The sequence below is a fragment of the Anabrus simplex genome, chromosome 3 (genome assembly GCF_040414725.1).
Source record: "Anabrus simplex isolate iqAnaSimp1 chromosome 3, ASM4041472v1, whole genome shotgun sequence".
NCBI lineage: Eukaryota > Metazoa > Arthropoda > Insecta > Orthoptera > Tettigoniidae > Anabrus > Anabrus simplex.
In genome coordinates, this window is record NC_090267.1 from 401560162 (window position 1) to 401579347 (window position 19186).

The 19186-nt window shown below is 39.6% G+C and overlaps 1 protein-coding gene across 3 annotated transcripts in view; it reads left to right on the plus strand.

Moving 5' to 3' along the window:
- LOC136866434 (glutamate receptor ionotropic, kainate 2) overlaps positions 1 to 19186 on the plus strand; it is a 159233-nt gene that overhangs the window by 116749 nt on the left and 23298 nt on the right. For all 3 annotated transcript variants that reach the window (XM_067143368.2, XM_067143370.2, XM_067143369.2), the window contains one exon: positions 7699 to 7897. In XM_067143368.2, the coding sequence (XP_066999469.2) occupies positions 7699 to 7897 (199 nt within the window). The remainder of the gene's footprint in view (positions 1 to 7698; positions 7898 to 19186) is intronic.

Sequence of the window (19186 nt, forward strand, 5' to 3'; positions counted from 1 at the left end):
TAAGCACGGAAACACGGAGCTGCACAGAGAGCGACGTCGCAGTCACTGCACCTGTAAATTGTTTCACGTCTCTCTCTTTTCGCCAGACACATCACGCACCTCTTCACACCATGCTGCCTTCTTCCCGATGGTGGATTCACATCAGGAAAATGCGTACCGCTGAATCTTTCTGTGGGAGCAGCAGGAAGTGGTCTAACTGAAAGGACAGGCATTGCTTCAGCGGGGGTTGAACCTGTGTACTTTTCGAGGATTTTATCGATGAGGTGAATTCTGAACTGCAGATGATTGCATTTTCCTCCATGTTGTCGGAAAATGATGAATGAATTGAATACCACAAGGTCCAGAAGATGCCGGAAAAATTTTCTGGTAATATTTCTTCATTTGCTTCCTTGCTGTGGAGTACATAATGACGTACTGATCGGAAAGGTCAACTCCCCCCATAGAATCATTGTAGTCTGTGCAAACTACAGGTTTCTCTTTGGTTTCGTCCTTTCCTCTGATAGGGACAGTTCGCATTTCAGCATCGTGGATACTACTGAGCATGCAAACATCTCTCTTGTCCTTCCATTTTAGGACCATGAGTTTCTTTCGATAAGCAGCCGTTACCTCTTCTTTCTTCAGCTTTTTACTCATAAGTTCCTTAGGGAGATTTTTCCAGTTGGTTCTTACTGTACCCACTGTGTCAGTATCGAGGTCATTTAGCAGGTCGTATAATTCAGGGCTGCTATAGTAGTTGTCCATTCCTATCAGGTATCCTTGTTTCAGTAGATTATCTGCCAGAGTACACACAATTCTCGTCGGCTTGGAAGACTGTGATAGATCGATGCCATGGACTTCACTCTTGAGTTCTGTTGATTTTCCCGTGTACCACAACATATTCCACACGTAACCCGTTTTCGCTCGCAAATTTTGTGAGATTCCATTCCGAACCGGGACCTTTTCTTTGGAACCAACCAAGGCGACCTTTCCATAGAAGAAGGCTTTCATCTATGGATAGCTGATCATCCGGGATGTAAGCCTGTTGAAACATTTTCACAAAGTGATCGAAGACTGGCTTTACCTTGTATAGTTTAGGAGGCATCTGCCCATTGTAGGCCTCATTGTCAGAAAAATGGAGAAATTTCAAGAGAAGGAAAAACCTCTTTTCCGTCATGGTCTCGTAAAATATGGGCGTGGCCAGTAACTTATTACGAGAAAAATAATGCCCCATTGTAGGTTTGTAGATAATCCCTTGAAGAAGCAAAAGTCCGAATAAAAGTTTTATTTCATCCTTATTTGTAGGTATCCAGTCTTTTTCCCTACTCCTCCGTTTCATTTTGTGAACCAGTGTTTTCCCATGAATTTTCTGCTGCGCATAAATATTAGTTTGCTCAGCAATATACTGACAGATATTATCGTCCACAAACAGTTCGTAAATATCCTCTGGAGTCTTTACATCCATAAACTGTCCTTTTACTCCAGGAATGAACTTTGTTGGAAATCTACTCCTTTTCTGTCCATCTTCTACCCACGTAATAGGCCCTGACATATCACTGCAGTTTGAATCTGCCTGTATCTCTCCATCGTCACTGTCGTCACCCGAGGTGTTACTTTCGAACCCGCAACCATTTGCTGTGATAGCACCAGAATGCTGTCCTGTACCACATGTGCCTCCTTCTCCAAAGAACGAATTATCTTCACTATCTGAATGGAAGTCACTGAAGTCATCATCCTCGTCGCTAAACTCCAACATTTCATGTACAAGTGAACGCAAGCTGTCATCACGTAATTCTTCAACTCGATGTCGTTTAGAAGACATAATTATGACTGAAAAGTACTCTTATGAAACAACAGAAGTGCAACGCATCTATAAGTTCAAATTCACTCTTCCCCAAAATTACAGTACTCCTTTTCACAGTTCCCAGTCTCATAAAACACTAAAGTATTCGAGTAAGCACATAGCAAGGACGCAGCTGATTAGCCTAGTTCCCGTGCGAGGCGAACACATAGCGCGCTTTTGCACGGAAGCGAATTATGTTGAATGATATATATATCTCTCTCTGATCTGTTTCTGTTAAGCGGAAGTACTTACTAAAAATACCACTTGATGACAGGGGTATGCAGATAACGAGGACTGAATTTCATAACTCTGGCTAAGCTGAGAGTCGAGGAAAAAATAAAATAGCAGCGTACGACTGAAGTCGCTCTCCCCACCTGGCTGGTTATTTCCTCGAGCAACATAAGTCGCGCTCCCCAGTATACGGGTTAAGTTTTGGTACCATGTGCTTCATCACTAACTGTCTGTACATAACGTTGAAGTTTTGGATCACTCCTTGGTCAAGCGGCTGAGAAACTGATGTTACATTTGGTGGTCAAAAGACGATCTTCACATTTTGCAACTTAATTGTATCCAGATGCGATGCTGCATTATTGAGGAATAATAACACTTTTCGGCTCCTGGCATATCATTTTTCTGTCCAATTGTCCTATCCACTCTGTCATTATTTCTCTGGCCATCCATGCTTTCCTATTCGCTTTCCATTCAATGCCAAACTTCGTAACGTCCATATTCTTAAAACACCTTGGTTTTGCAGCTTTTCCTATCACAAGCGGCTTCTCCCGTTCTCCACTCATACTTGCACACTACAAGACCATAAGACGTTCTTTCACACTTTTCTACCAGTACAACGATTTCCTTGAAACAAAAAGTTTTTTCGGGTAAAGCATGGAAAAAAAGAATCCAGTTACATCGGCATTCAAAATATTTTCCGGAGCATACCCGTCTATGATTGAAGGATTTTTTCTTGCCAGTTTTCAACAATCTCCATATTAATACCGGATGATTTTCCGCAAATCATTCTGAAGATGATACCATGTCGCTTTCTGAATCTTTCTAGCCAGCCATTCGAGGCTTTGAAATCTCCAATACCTAATTCTGCCGCGAATTCTAACGCTCTTGCTTGTATCATTGGTCCTGACACAGGGACATTCTGACTTCTTCTTTTAGCGAACCGCTCTAGCGTTGCCTTGTCAATGAGAGCTACACTACCACTTGAAAACAGTTTAATGTGCTGTTCATTGCCATTTAAATGCCATTCTTTCACTAGTTCCTCTTGCTTTTTCACAATTTCAGCTGCCTGTGTCTTTCCAATCTTGAACACTTCGGACAGTTTACGCACACCACACTTCTCATGTTTATGATAGTCTATTGTGCCTACCTTTTCTTTTAAGAGTAAAAAACTTCCTCAGAGCCATGTTTACACCAACTTACTAACGCAAAACTGAACACATCACAAACCCACAAGACAATGAAAAGTAACCTGAGTACCTGACAATGAAGGTACGAATTCCAGCGCTGTCGCCTTCCAAGAATGTGTACAACCTGAGCCAAAAGTTACGGTGTCTGCGATTCTTGGAACTACCGCCTGTGCAAAAAGTAAGCGAATACATGCTGTACAGGACACAAACACAGTATTTTTTGAAAAAGAAAGTGTCCGTTAGGAGAGGTTGAATTGGAGTTTCTCATGGCTATGGGGTGTCCGTGTCTGTATAAGAGGAGTAAATTACTCATACACAACATGGTATTTAATTACGGACCTAGAAAATTGTCCGCCAGTGAGGGGTGTCCGCCGGTGAGAGGCGTCTGTTAAGGCAGGTTTTACTGTATTAATAAGTGCAAGTAACACAAAGAAAAATGTTGTGTATACAGAATTATTGTAACCAGAGAGTATGTCTGCATTGTCCATCAATTCTCAACAATTACTGTACATATTTTGATATAATTTCCAATGTTCATCGATATGAATGGACCAAAAGAACATCAGCAGGCATGAAGCTCTGAGTAAAAGCTAGTCTATATTCAGAATGGTGCACAAAAGCATCGCCCTTGGAAGTATAGAGTAAATACGGAATAAATATACAGAAGCAAAGCGTTGAATGGGCTCACCATTTATAGAAAATTTTGAAAGCCCTCCTACCCTTCTCTGCAGCATCAATATACAGCTGTGCACATCTAATTATGTTCAGATACACTTGGTGTAAAATATTGACATCAATGGTGGTGACTTCTTCATGGTTAATGTTGTCTTTCAGACTGTATTATGCATGGATTTGTTCTTACCCATTGTTCCTTCAAGTATTCTCATAGAAAAAATCATATGTGGTCAGATCCAGAGACCGTGGTGGCCACCGAATTTTTACAAACCATTTGTTCTTCAGAGAAAACATTATGGACTTGCTACAGGAATATATTAGACATGTGGTATGTTACCCTGTCTTGCTGGAAGAAGCAGCTGTCTTTCATCTTGTGTTGTTCACAAAATCTATTAAAAACATATCCATAGAGACAGCCATATCGGTGGTAGTGTAAGAAACTTCACCAATTTTTTCAGCATGGAGTGGCTGCTACACAGTGTTAGGGTTTACTGTTGCCCAGTACTGAATGTTCTGCAAATTCACATGGCCGGAAACGTGAAACTATGCCTCACAACTGACTGTATACTGGAAAGCATCTAACAGATCTGCTATGGTGCTATTCAGAAGCCAGGTGTAGTGATGTATATGTTTGCAATTATCAGCCTCCTGTGATTGTTGTACAGCCACCTTACAGTATGGCTTAAAATCTAGGTTCTTGAATATACGCAGACAAGTCGTCCTACTTGCACATGTCTCTTGTGCCATTTATATAATGAGATCTTTGAACTTTAAATAATCTTTCAGTGAATGTCCTCAATAACTTCTGGTGTGTGAACTGAAGGAGCACATTTTTTTTTTTTTTTTTGGCATTTTACACAAGTCCTGCAGTATGCCACTTAATAACCTAAACCTGTGTAGCTCTCTTTGCCAGTTTTCCTGTACCCAGAAACTAGTCCCTGAAAATTTTGCAGATTTCATTGAACAAACCTGTTCTCACATATGCTTCCACAATTTCCATTTTTTCCTATACTTAGTATGTCATTTTGCAGGTTGCAAATGCACACGTGTCATTTGACTGCTGAAATAAAATGCTGACAGGAAGAATGCCAAAAATTGATTATTGCATAAAACTGTCCTATGTCAACTCAATTCAGAATGTTATGACACGGCGAATGAAAACCTACAATCTGTTTTCCAGTCATTGATCAGGTCAGGGATGTTATGAATGAAACATGAATGTCTTGCGGCAAGGATAGGAATTGTGCCGGCTGCCAAGGCCTGTCGCACTCCTCTGGGGCAATGATTAATGACTGACAGATGAAATGAAGTGATAATGGAGAGTGTTGCTGGAATGAAAGATGACAGGGAAAACTGGATTACCCGGAGGAAAACCTGTCCTACCTCCGCTTTATCCAGCACAAATCTCACATGGAGTGACCGGGATTTGAACCACGGACCCCAGCAGTGAGAGGCCGGTGTACTGCTTGCCTGAGCCACAGAGGCTTCTAATGATATGACATGGTAGAATACAATAATAGAATTTCAGTTGCTCAAAAAATCACATTCACATGAGGAAACAGGCTACTTTTTCATGTGCCATTCTGTATATAAATGCAAAATACCACTCACTCATCATGATATAAGAATAGAATTTGGCACAGAATTTCCTGTTAGGTCATAAGTCCAGACTCAGGCTCATCTCTACCTGCATTTTTAAGGTATTGGATGACAAGATCTTTCCACCACTTTCGGTCCCCTGCAAGCAATTTCACCTTGTCTCGCTTTTTATTTTTTTTACATCGCACTGACACAGATAGGTGACCCAAACTGTGAAGCCACTTGCTTGGTCGATTCCATCTTGTTCCAATTATATTACACCAACAAGCCTGAGGTTATAAGAAACAGCTAAGAAATCCTTTTGAAGAATTCAATACTTAAGGAGAAAAAAGAATTAGGGGAGTTAAGTTGCAGGCTACTGTAATTGTAAATTTTTTATGGCATAGGAAGATGTGAAGTAAAAAACTTGAAAAGAGAAGTAAATTATGGACACCTCCTTGTGGTGTTCCTCAGGATATCCTAAGATGCAAGGAATATTCTTTTACTTTATCTTATAAACAATAGAAAAACTAAGTCCTAAAACCCATGACGAGATGAAGAAGTGATTCTGCTAATAGTTGAATGAATGAATGAATGAATGAATGAATGAATGAATGAATGAATGAATGAATCAATCAATCAATCAATCAATCAATCAATCAATCAATCAATCAATCAATCAATCATGTTCTTGCATTCTGTAAGAGATGCAATTTGTTTCAGGTACCTCTTCACAGGAGGTGACCTCATGTATCTTGTGAACCATATAGCAGCCTGATTGCCAGTGTAAAAGCACAATATTCTCAATGGCTTAGCTGTTAGCTTCCTGCCCAAAACACTGACGTTTGAATTCCAGTAAATACTGGGTTGCAATTTTCATCTCAAAAATCATGTGGATCATGAAGGGCATCCAGCTTTAAATCCCTGGCCAAATCCAAAATGAATCTGAATGAAACATAAATAAGTGGGATAAGCTGAACAAAGAGAAGTTTCATACTTACTTGTTCTGTTTCATCCATGTGTCATAGGAGGTAAATGTCCAGTTCCATGGCTAAATGGTTAACGTGCTGGCCTTCGGTCCAAGGGGTCCAGAGTTTGATTCCTAGCCAGGTCAGGATTGTAACCTTCATTGGTTAATTCCGATGGTTCGGGGCTGTGTGTGTGTGTGTGTGTGTGCCACCTTCATCATTATAATTCATCATATGTAGGGCCCCATTCTCATAGACACGCAGGTCGCCTATCAGGCATCAACTTAAAAGACCTGCACCAGGCCTCTCCAGAAACCAGATGCCATTATTATAGGAGGTAAATGAATAGCAGATATCAATTGTTGGACTACCAATCACTTGCAATAATATTTATGTGTCAGGGAAATAAAATCCGCATGCACTTCATTCAGGTGTAGAGAAATAAGTCATATTCCACTGTGTTGCACTCTAGGAAACTGTACCATGCATGGCAAGGTTTCACAGGATGAGGAAAGAGCGTTATGTGGTAAGAAATATCAATTTTTATTTCTGTGCCATTTGTTAGCCCATTTTTTAAACTACATGATAACAGGCAAGTTGGCCATGCGGTTAGGGGTGCACAGCTGTGAGCTTGCATCCAGGAGATAGTGGGTTCGAACCCCACTGTCGGCTGCCCTGAAAATGGTTTTCTGTGCTTTCCCATTTTCACACCAGGCACATGCTGAGGCTGTACCTTAATTTACGCCATGGCCACTTCCTCCTGACTCTTAGGCCTTTCCAGTCGCATCGTCATCATAAGACATCTGTGTCGGTGTGACTTTAAAAACAAATGAACATGATAATGGCATCAACAGCACTATGAGTGCACTGGAAAGTCTGTAAAATTCCCCTCAATATAGGTTATACACACTTAACGAATAATTCAGTAAATTTGTCTACATATTAAACTTATGGCAGATGATCAATTTTGAATTGCTGAATTTCAGAAAAACAATTGTTATATACTATCAAATAATAAAATGATTTAAATAAAGACTTTTCATCATTTCCAGCTGACTGGCGGATAGGATGGAAATCTTCCTCATTTCTTTTACCTGTGTGTTCCTGTTTACTAATATCAAAACTAAGTTGAATTTCATGAAAAATTTTCCAATAGCACTCAAGATGGACACTTAGAAATATACAATATGTTTCTATAAGTTGTGTTTTCATTTCTTTGACTATGGTTATTCATTTTCAGAGCAGTGTCAACACGAATGATTGCTGGTATCTGGTGGTTTTTCACACTCATAATTGTGTCATCTTACACTGCCAATTTGGCAGCTTTTCTCACTTTTGAGAGTATGTCATCACCATTCAAAGACGCAGAAGATTTGGCTGATCAGACAGAAATAAAATATGGAGCGAAGCTTGGTGGTTCTACTCTCAACTTCTTCAGGGTAATTATTTGTGGGATTTCATTAAGGACTTTCTTAATAGTGTTTTGCTATATTGGTATAATTAGTCCTGTGTGATACTGAAACCACCACATGTGACTTGATTTGGAGATGTTTAACAGGTGGCAGTGCTGTTAAAATATTTGATCCCTTTTAACTATACCATTGTTTTTTCTTTTTCCTGTAGTTGAAATCGAAGAGTGTTATTAATATCCTGCATGTCTTAAGCTGCATGAACTAAGTGAATATCTAGAACATATATATTCTTGTTAATCATGGACAGTCACAGTGGTCAGCAAGAATTCATTCATCATCATCATCATCATCATCATCATCATCATCATCATCATCATCATCATCATCATCAACAACAACAACAATGTCCCACTCCAGTTGCCCGGGTGTGGTTAAGAATTCATTAAATAGGCAAAATACTATACTGTACAGAGGCAGATCCAGGGAGGGGCTAAGGGGGGCTTTAGCAACCTCCATTCTTCTTGTTTAATTTAGAAGTTTCCAAAGTTGTTTTTGTTTAATGATATTATACCTAATGGTTGTGTTCCTGCATTAAATATGTAGGCCGTGTCACTAATGTTTGCTAGGGATGAATAATAGTATAGTGACTCTAGGGTAGAAAATATTGAACTCAAATTCATCCTAATAGTGGCCAGAGTACTGGCAACAATAGACTGCACTTTGGCAGTGACTGCCGAATCCAGTGCATCACAAGTTACGACGAGCTAGTGGATGTGGTGCATTAACATTCACAGAGAGTATGCTTCTTACTTCAAAAGTAAAACTTGGAATAATAGCTGAAAGTATATTATTTTCAATGCTATGAATAGCAAACGTAAATTTTCTAGTGTTTCAAATTTATCATTCTTTGGAAAAAAAAAAGAAATCAACATTTTGTAGACAAAGGCTTCTTCTAGTGGCGTTGACATGATTGCTACTGTTGATAAAGTGACCCCTTTAGAAGAGCTTATTCCCAGTCATTTTTCTAAGCTTGCAGATTGCTCAGAAACATATGGTGAATTAAGTGTGAAAATATCACTATGGAGAGATAACACCAGCCTGCAAAAAAGAATTTTCTCCCTGGCAAAAGGTTGAAGAGGTGATCTACCTTAATTTAGATGTGCTCATTTCAAATATGTAAACTGTTTTTGCCTATCACGTACAATTGTTTTTGCTATTTGAAATCCAAATTTGACATATTGTTGTAATTTTGATAGAAAACACCATAATAGAGAATAAATGTGATTTTAATGGGACATGATAAAATTACAATGAATATATAAAAAAGTAACATGTTCATTGCTAGAATGTATGAATCTCACTACACGAAGACTATTGTTTGTTGCACTTTGATGTGAATGAACGCTGTATTGATTTGTGTTTGTGTTTCTCAGTGTTCCGCACTAGACACCAACAGTAATCTGACATCATGGGAATGTCCCATCGCCCCTGATACCTTCGTTCCATTACTTTTAGATCCTGATGGAACCACTTGCCACGTTCCTTGCTGAATGCTCATAAATTTACAGGAAAATTATCCAGATGACTGTGCAGAAAATGTAATTTGAAGCTCATGCGGCAACCAATTTCTGGAAGTTGTACAGCATGGTTTTCACAATCTGTTGGTAGTTGACATTTTTTACGTTACCCAGGAATTTGCTACAAATATCCTTATGATTCCTATTCCTGAAGCTGTGTTTTGTTCATCGTCATACTGAATGTCGGATCCTTCATAAGCTTCCAAATTTTGGGGGCCATCGAAAACACCTTCCTTAATTTTGGTATCTAACAGTCCTGGAAATTTCTGACAGAGGTACCGAAAGCGGGGACTGTCTCTATCCAAACTCTTCAGGAACAGCTTCATAATTCTCAATTTAATATGTAAAGGGGGCAATAACACACTTTGAGGATCAATTAATGGATGATTTACAATGTTTTTTTCTCCAAACATAAACTGTTTCCTCTTGGGCCACTCAGACACAAATCAGTGATGATCCCTGTTTCGAGAGTCCCACTCACACAGAAAACAGGGGAACTTTGTATATCCTCCTTGCTGCCCTAATATGATACTGCACACTTTAAAATCACACCACGGTAACCATCTGTGTTCATTGTAGTTCAGTTTCTGCAACACCATAGATAAATTTTGATAGTTTTTTGAATGGGCGCTACTGAAACAAGTTTATTTCCATTGTGCAGAAGAACACCTTTGAGACTTCTTTCACTGGTGTCAATAAATAGACGCCTGTCCCTTGCTTGGTAAATAGTTCCAAGACGACATATCAAGTCAGGGATATCACAGCAAAACACAAGTTTGTCTTTGTGAACAAAAAACTGCCGGAATTTTTCCTCCTAATTTCTGTAACAATATGAATTTTTCCCAGGAAGTAAAAAATTTCTCTCTTTTAATCTTGATCCTAAAAGTTCACTCTTTTCTTTAGTGAGGCCTAGATCACACACCAAATCATTTGAGTCACACTGATTATAAAGACGTGGAGTTTTATCCTCAACATCCGGTACAAAGGTATCATCACCACGATCCTTCGCAATTGAAGATGATGAAGACTCACTCTCTGGTAACTGTATGGGTGGTTTTGGGACAGGAATATCAGGTCCATGTGGTACAGGGGTTATGGCAGATGGAAGGCAAGGATACACAATGTGCTTCTTGTTTTGTGTATTGAACCCAGGCACTTTACATACACCAAAATAACATTAGTCAAAATGATTTCTTTGTTCCCGCCAAGCCATTGGGATTCCGAATGGCATTGACAACAACAACCCATTGTACCATTGCCGCAGGTTTTCTACACGTTTTACACAAACTATGGGGTGCAAAATTCTTGTCCTGATCATCTAACTTCATGTTAAAATACGCCATGTACAGGCTTTTTATAAATGGCATAATATTTTGCTTCTGGCCTTTAATTGCAAGTGACTAATCTCATGTTTTAATCTGTATTGAAATGTGTTATTTGTAATAACAAAGTTTTTATTCTAATCCACCTGGCCTTTAACCTGATGAGTGCTATGCCCGCCTATATACAGGCTGATGCGGCCAGTCCAGCAGTGCTACTCCTGTCTATAGACGGTGCACGAGAACTTTAATTTCTTTGAGTATCCCAGTTCACTCTCGAGTGCCGATTCGATCTCTGGCATGTTCTGCCATCTGTTGGGCATTATGTAGAACTAATTGATCATGGCTTATAGCTTCAGGAAGAAATTTACAGAGCTTTTTGTAGATGTCTGCGGAATTCATCTATGATGTGTACAAACATGGCGGAACAACAAGCTACAGTTGCTCTTGCAGCAATATTCTTTTGGATCAAAGAATCTTTCAGTTATTAACCACAGCAGCAAGTGACGATGTGGGTGATGATTTTAATTAATTGTTAAGCAATTTTGAAAGTGAGAGTGATACAGAGAGTGCTGAAAATATTTTAAGTGAGAAAGAAACAGAGTTTCCTTCTAAACAAAAGAAGAAAAACGCGGTGAGTTCAAAAGCTATTTCATCACTATTTTTGTGACGGACGGATGATTTTTCTCCACCAGACTTTCAAGTAACTGTGACAGACTCTGGGAGCCAAGTAGTGTTTTATGACAAAATCATTGATTTAAAAAAAAAAAAAACTTTTGTGCCAGTGGAATCAGTGCAGCTGGTCAAACAAATCGGTATCACAAACAACCAGTGGAAAACATGAACTCACCACATTCTAGGTTTAGAAAATATTTTAAAATAAAATATTATATATTTGTATGGCATTACATGTATTAGTTGCCTACAGATTTTTTTTTTTTTTTGCTAGTTGCTTTACGTCGTACCGAGACAGATAGGTCTTATGGCGATGATGGGACAAGGAAGGGCTAGGCATTGGAAGGAAGCGACTGTGGCCGTAATTAAGGTACAGCCCCAGCATTTGCCTGGTGTGAAAATGGGAAACCACAGAAAACCATTTTCAGGGCTGCCGACAGTGGGGTTCGAACCTACTATCTCCTGAATACTGGATACTGGCTGCACTTAGGCGACTGCAGCTATCGAGCTCGGTCTTACAGATTTTAGAAAATAATTTTATTTTGGACTCTTTACTGTGTATGTGATGTAGCCTACTCATGGGCACAAAAAGCGTAATTTTGTTTTCTCTCAAAATGATATTGAACATAAGGGTAGGTTTTTCCATTTGCATTTAGATTTATAAAGAACCATTATTAATAAACATTTTAAGCTAATCACCCCACCGATAAGTTAAAAATTGAGGCTTCTGCAATTTTTTTTTTTACATAGGAAGGAAAAAACTCAGCACTGAGGTACCAAACAGTCAACAGGTAACTCAGCACTTAAAAGGTCAATTGTATACTGGCCACATATATAACAGAAAGAGTTTGGATTGTTCACACATTTTTGCCTCCGAACATCACTGCCACTTGCCATTTTAACACAGACTGACTCACTTATTCACTCAATCTACTTCAAGTGCATGTTGTAACTTGTAGAGAAAGCCGTGACACACGTTCTCAGATTCTCCTCTCAGACTACGGAGAAAAGCGATCTTGACATTTTGACCTTGTCTGGCATTTCGCATGCGCGAACTGCAGCTGTTCTAATTGTTCTTCCGGTGTTCCTGTATTATTACCTACTCCCCTCCAAAAAAAAGCACATATAATATTTTCTCTCAGACATGTCCATACCTGAATTACATACAACCAATCCAAACCTCATTTACAACAATGGAGCTCCATTAGCATAAACATGGGGCAGACTTGCGACAAAAATCTGTACGTGATACGAAACTACTGGTATTATTTTTTACATAAGGACACTAAATGTAATATATATCACATTCAATTACTTTTGCCGGAAAATCTTTGCAGGCCGGTGTAATTGGACAATATCTCATTTAGAAGAAAATAGAAGGCCAAAAAGTTGAGTATATTAGCTCTTTGTAAAGGAGATTCTTTTCTGAATATTCACCCAATGTTTGCCACCCTGCCAGTCACAACAACCTCTACAGAGAGAAGTTTCTTGACCCTATGTAAGCACTAAAATCCTACAAATACAATGGGAGATGACCAGCTTAATGGCCTTGCATTATTTATAGCAGGCCAAATGTTGATTGATGTGAACTACTAATACGTGACTGTACGTAGTAAAGTAGATGTACTGGTAATACTTTAAACTTTATATACTGGAATTTTGTGCTGAAATAAATATCATATTACCTTAACTAGCTTTTATTATAGTATAACAACTTCCTTAAAATAAACTAGGAAAATTTAATCACTACAGAAGTAAAATGTCCCAATTACTCATTGTTGTTTGTTTTGTAGTATTTTTTTTAAGTTAGCCCCTCCCTTTAGGTAATCTTGGATCCACCTTTGATACTGTAGACATTTCCCAGCTATCAATGAGATTGTTTCCGTATCTTCTTACACTGCTGTGTTTGAATTGATGGCCTCCCTCCTACTCAATCCCAGTTCTTTTGCATCTTTATCTTCTCATCCCTCAACAAGCTCATTTCTGCGACCTACTTTATCAGGAGGGAAGGCATCATGTGTGGAAAGTGTAGGATATGAAGAAAGTTAGAAAAAACACAGGAAAAGGTAAGAATTGTACTGTAAGGAAAAAGCCAGCTGGCTAAGATTTGAATGTAGAAGAACTGGGATTAATTAATGAGGAGAGACCTATTTGAAGACATGGAGATTGTCCTTGTTCCTTTGTTTTCTTAATGCTTGTTTTTGTACCCTATTTCTCTCTCTTCCCACACTATCATTGCAAGTATCCTATTCTGTGTTCCTTTCCATGTTGCTATCTCTCTCTATATATGGCTTGTTTTGACATTCGTTTGTTTCTTTCCATTACTTATATTAGCCTATTGAGATCTCTTTGCCATTCTGTGTTCCTAATAATTCATTACATCCTCTTCTATTCCATGTTTATCCAGCTTTCCTCCTGTCCTGTCTCTTACCTCATGAACTTTAATTGATTACCTTGATATTTTAAATTAATGCCGTAAAAATCTAAAAATTGTAATTGGTTAAGTGTAAGAGAGCTGACCCTGTGGTGTAGGGGTAGAGTGCCTGCCTCTTATCCAGAGGCCCCAGGTTCGATTCCCAGCCAGGTCAGGGACTTTTACCTGAATCTGAGGGCTGTTTCGAGGTCCACCCAGCCTATGTGATTACAAGTAGTTGTTTTGTGACAGTTCTGGCGCCTCCTCCTCACCAGCCTGCCAGTCCCTACGCCAGTGCTATGTGGAGGAATGCTATCAGTTTTTCCTTGTTTAATTCTGTTTGGTGTGGAGCAGAAAATTTTCACACATATACATTTTCTATTTTATTTTTCATTTTTTTCTTGTTGTAGATGTTGTTGTTGTTGTTGTTGTTGTTGTTGTTAACTCTCCATATTATACTACTCTGATGGTAAAAGGTTTGCGAGGTTTGAGGTGGCTTAACTTTTAGGCAGTAGGGAAAACTAACTGGAGCTGGCACAAGGGCTAATGCGGAAGATGGCCGTACATGGGCTCTTATGGGACTAAATCCTGGGACCTGGGCCAGGGGCAAATACGCAAGATGGCGCCTATATATAGGCTCTTATGGAAAAAGCCTTGCCTTGTAGCTGCCCAGGGTAGGATAGGCTGTATACATAGGACTTAAGGCGATGGCCTAGGGACTAATGTGCAAGATGGCAAGAACCCCGAGGCAAGATGGCTGCTATACATTGGTTGTATGACACTAACTTCAAGGAGATGGCCCAGGAGCTAACGGTGATACATTGTTCTTATAGGCTTAACTCTACAGAGCTGCCTCAGGGGCTCACAACTTGATACTTATGACCTATCAGCTTTATCAGCCTGACATTCAAGAACTGATACAGGGGCTGCTATGCAAGATGGCTGCTATACTATATTCGTATAGACCTAACTAGAGAGCTGCCTCAGGGGCTCACAACTTGTAACTTATGCTCTATTAGTTTTATCAGCCTGACATTTGAGAACTGAGACAAGGGATGCTATGCAAGATGACTGCTATACTCTATTCGTATAGACTTAACTAGAGGGCTGCCTCAGGGGCACACAACTTGTAACTTATGTCCTATTAGTTTTACCAGACTAACCTTCGGGGACTGGGGCAAGGGCTACTGTGCAAGATGGCTGCTATACTGTATTCTCGTAGTGCAAACTCTAGAGAGCTACCTCAGGGGCTTATAACTTGTAACTTATGACGCATTAGTTTTATCACCTAACGTTTGTGAACTGAGGCAGGGGCTACTAGGCAAGATGGCTACTGTATATTGGTTATATTAGACTAACTTTAAGGAGCTGGGCTATCGCTCATCCTTCTAACCAGCTTCCCTTCATAACTTTAGTCTAGCACAGGAGCTAGTGATAATACATGGGCTTTTATGGCACTAACTTGGGGAGAGCTGTGCTCGGGCTTTTCAAGTATTGGGCTAATGCAGGTGGTTTCATCATCCTAACCAGATGCCCTTCCTAACTTCAGTCTAGCGCAGGGGCCTTTGCGTATACATGGGCTCTGATGCGAATAACTCTGGGAAAGATGCACTAGGGCTCTCAAGGAAAGATAGCTGCTCGAACATTGGAGTAGGCAGGTGTTAGGGTTACAAGCCAACCAGGATGTTAGAAGGTAGAAACCGCCATTAACACAGCTGCATAGGTTGTAAGCCTGTCTTACAGAAGTGTTGCAAGTGCTCTTTTCCATCTAGGAGGGTGCGACCGCATAAAGGACAAAAGAGCTACTGTAAATGGCTAAAAGGGTAAAAGAGCTAAATGGCTAAAAGTGCAAAACAGCCAAATGGCAAAACGGCAACAGGGCCAAATAGCAAAAGGTGTAAAGGGCTAAGGCTAAATGGCAAAAGGGCTAAAATGCTAAAGGGCAAAAGGGCTTACATTTTTCTAGTATTTTGGGGTGTCTCTCCTCTCTTTTTCTGGGCTTGAGACCGGCTCTACAGCAAGAGGCGGAGTTAACACCTTAAGGAAGGGAGAATGTTGGAAAAGAGTCTGTACCAGTATAGCTACTCGATCCACTATATGCTATAGAAGGATGACTTAGGTGAGGGTGAGGGCTGGGATGTAGGAAGGTGTTTAGACTGTTGTACTGTCAAAAGAGAGCTTACAGGTAAAGTCTTCACTTTGAAGAGCTATTACTCAATTATACCTCCATGACATAATTCTTGCTCTATTTCAAAAATATCTGCTTTATACTCTGTGTAACCAGCATCTTGATAGGTTCTTAGCAGTTCTTAGCAGTTCCAAATGTTTTACAAGTAGGTTGGGGTCTTTACAGTATCTTACGTCTACATGGGGTAACAGAGGTTTGTGTTGAACTTTGAACCTGCATGCAGACAGCTGATGGGTAGGGACTTGTTTTGATGAAATACGTGCTTCTACAATAGTGTTTCCAGGTACAAACTTAACTTGTTTTGATAGCAAAGAAGCGTTGAAATCTTCTTCTACTTCATCTTGCATCTCTTCTTGAGATGTTTGCACAGCAACAAAATGTGTAGTAGGCTTAGAAAATGAAGTGAAATCATAAAGCTCTAATGGCAAAGAAACATTGAGATTTTCTTTTTCTTCTACTGCTCCTTGTTTTTCTTTACTGTCAATATTATCATCAGCATCCTCATCCTCATCCTCATCCTCATCATCTTGCTTCTCTTTATCTCAAAATGTGTGCTTAGTGACAGAACTTATAGCAGTCCTAGACAACAAGGGAGAATTCAAAATCTCTCATAGAGGTGTACTTCTTAAAAGTAAATCAGTATTTGCTTGGATACTGTTGAGCTCTATATTTTCTTTTTGATGAAGCTACATTACATGCCATTTTGTGATGTTGAGAATTGTAAGTGTACTTGAACTCTTTTCTACAATGTTTGCATTGAAAAATTGTCCTACAGGATATCTCATGACGTCTCTTGTGGTAGCCTAGGAGAAATGTTTTTCCATACTCTTTGCAAGTGTATAGCTAGAAATGGGTTGTTCCATAATGGACTTTATCTTTGCTAACAGATTCTTCTTTAAAAGAAACAAGCTAAATCTACTAGACATTTGCTACTCTCTATTTATATAATGGAATACAAAGCTGTATAAATTAGAAAAGTAGCCTATAGTAGCTTTAGGATGAGAGGTCTTACCACAATGTGGACAGCTTGTTAACAGTAAACTAACATAACAAACGTACAACCTATCTTGTATACCTTGTACAGGGTGAGTGGGGATATTAAAAGGGATAGTCAAGGAAGAGGAAAGGAAGCGGCTGAAGCTTGATTCATTTGGGCAATATGTTGGTATAGCCTGTCTCAAGCCCGGATAAAGAGATGAGAGGCCTTTAGCCCTTTAGCTTTTTAGCCCTTTTTTCCTTCTGCCATTTGGCCCTTTTGCCCTTTAGCCATTTAGCCCTTTTACCCTTTTACCATTTAGCTCTTTTGTCCTTTATGCAGTCACACCCTCCCAAAGGGAGTAGATTACTTGCTACACTTGTGTAAGACAACATCTGCTGCTGTGTCAATGGTGGTTTCTACCTTCTAAAATCCCGGTTGGCTTGTAACACTAACACCTGTGTACCTCCAATGTTTGAGCCCATGTATATGCAAGAGTCCCTGTGCTGGACTGAGGTTAGGAAGGGCATCCGTTTAGGAGGATGAAATCCCCTGCATTAGCTCAATACTTGAAAAGCCCGAGCACAGCTCTCCCCAAGTTAGTGCCATAAAAGCCCATGTATCACCACTAGCTCCTGTGCTAGACTAAAGTTATAAAGGGAAGCTGGTTAGAAGGATGAGTGATAGCCCAGCTCCTTAAAGTTAGTCTAATATAACCAAGTACAGCGGCTATCTTGCCTAGTAGCCCCTCATCTCCCAAAAGTTAGGTGATAAAACTAATGGGTCATAAGTTACAAGTTGTAAGCTCCTGAGGTAGGTCTCTTGTTAGGTCTATATGAATAGAGTATAGCAGTCATCTTGCATAGCAGCCCTTGCCTCAGTCCCCGAGGGTTAGTCTGGTAAAACTAATAGGACATAAGTTACAAGTTGTGTGCCCCTGAGGCAGCCCTCTAGTTAAGTCTATACGAATAGAGTATAGCAGTCATCTTGCATAGCATCCCTTGTCTCAGTTCTCAAATGTCAGGCTGATAAAACTAATAGAGCATAAGTTACAAGTTGTGAGCCCCTGAGGCAGCTCTCTAGTTAGGTCTATACGAATATAGTATAGCAGCCATCTTGCATAGCAGCCCCTGTATCAGTTCTTGAATGTCAGGCTGATAAAGCTGATAGGTCATAAGTATCAAGTTGTGAGCCCCTGAGGCAGCTCTGTAGAGTTAAGCCTATAAGAACAATGTATCACCGTTAGCTCCTGGTCCATCTCCTTAAGTTAGTCTCATATAAACTTTAACCATCAGAGTAATAAAACATGAAGAGTTTACAACAACAACAACAACAACAACAACAACAACAACAACAACAACAACAACAACAACAACAACAACAACAACAACAACAACAACAACAACAACAACAACAACAACAACAACAACAACAACAACAACAACAACAACAACAACAACAACAACAACAACAACAACAACAACAACAACAACAACAACAACAACAACAACAACAACAACAACAACAACAACAACAACAACAACAACAACAACAACAACAACAACAACAACAACAACAACAACAACAACAACAACAACAACAACAACAACAACAACAACAACAACAACAACAACAACAACAACAACAACAACAACAACAACAACAACAACAACAACAACAACAACAACAACAACAACAACAACAACAACAACAACAACAACAACAACAACAACAACAGCAACAACAACAACAACAACAAAGAGAATAAAACGAGGAAAAACTGATAGCATTCCTCCATGTAGCACCGGTGTAGGGAAGGGCAGGCTGGTGAGGAGGAGGAGGCGCAAGAACTGTAACAAAACAACTACTATTACAATTGAGGATCTATCTGATGGTGAGATGTCGGCCCCTGTCTAGAAATCCAAGAATAACAGCCGAGAGGATTCGTCATGCTGACCACATGACACCGCATAATCTGCAGGCCTTCAGACTGAGCAGCGGTCACTTGGTAGGCCATGACCCTTTGGGGCTGTTGTGCCATGGTGTGTGTGTGATTATAATTTTTTAACCATTCCTGATAAAATTAAATATTTGTATATAATTTGTCCATTCAAATTACATATATGAAAGAATAATCATGTTCACATCTTTAAATTGTTATTGATCCA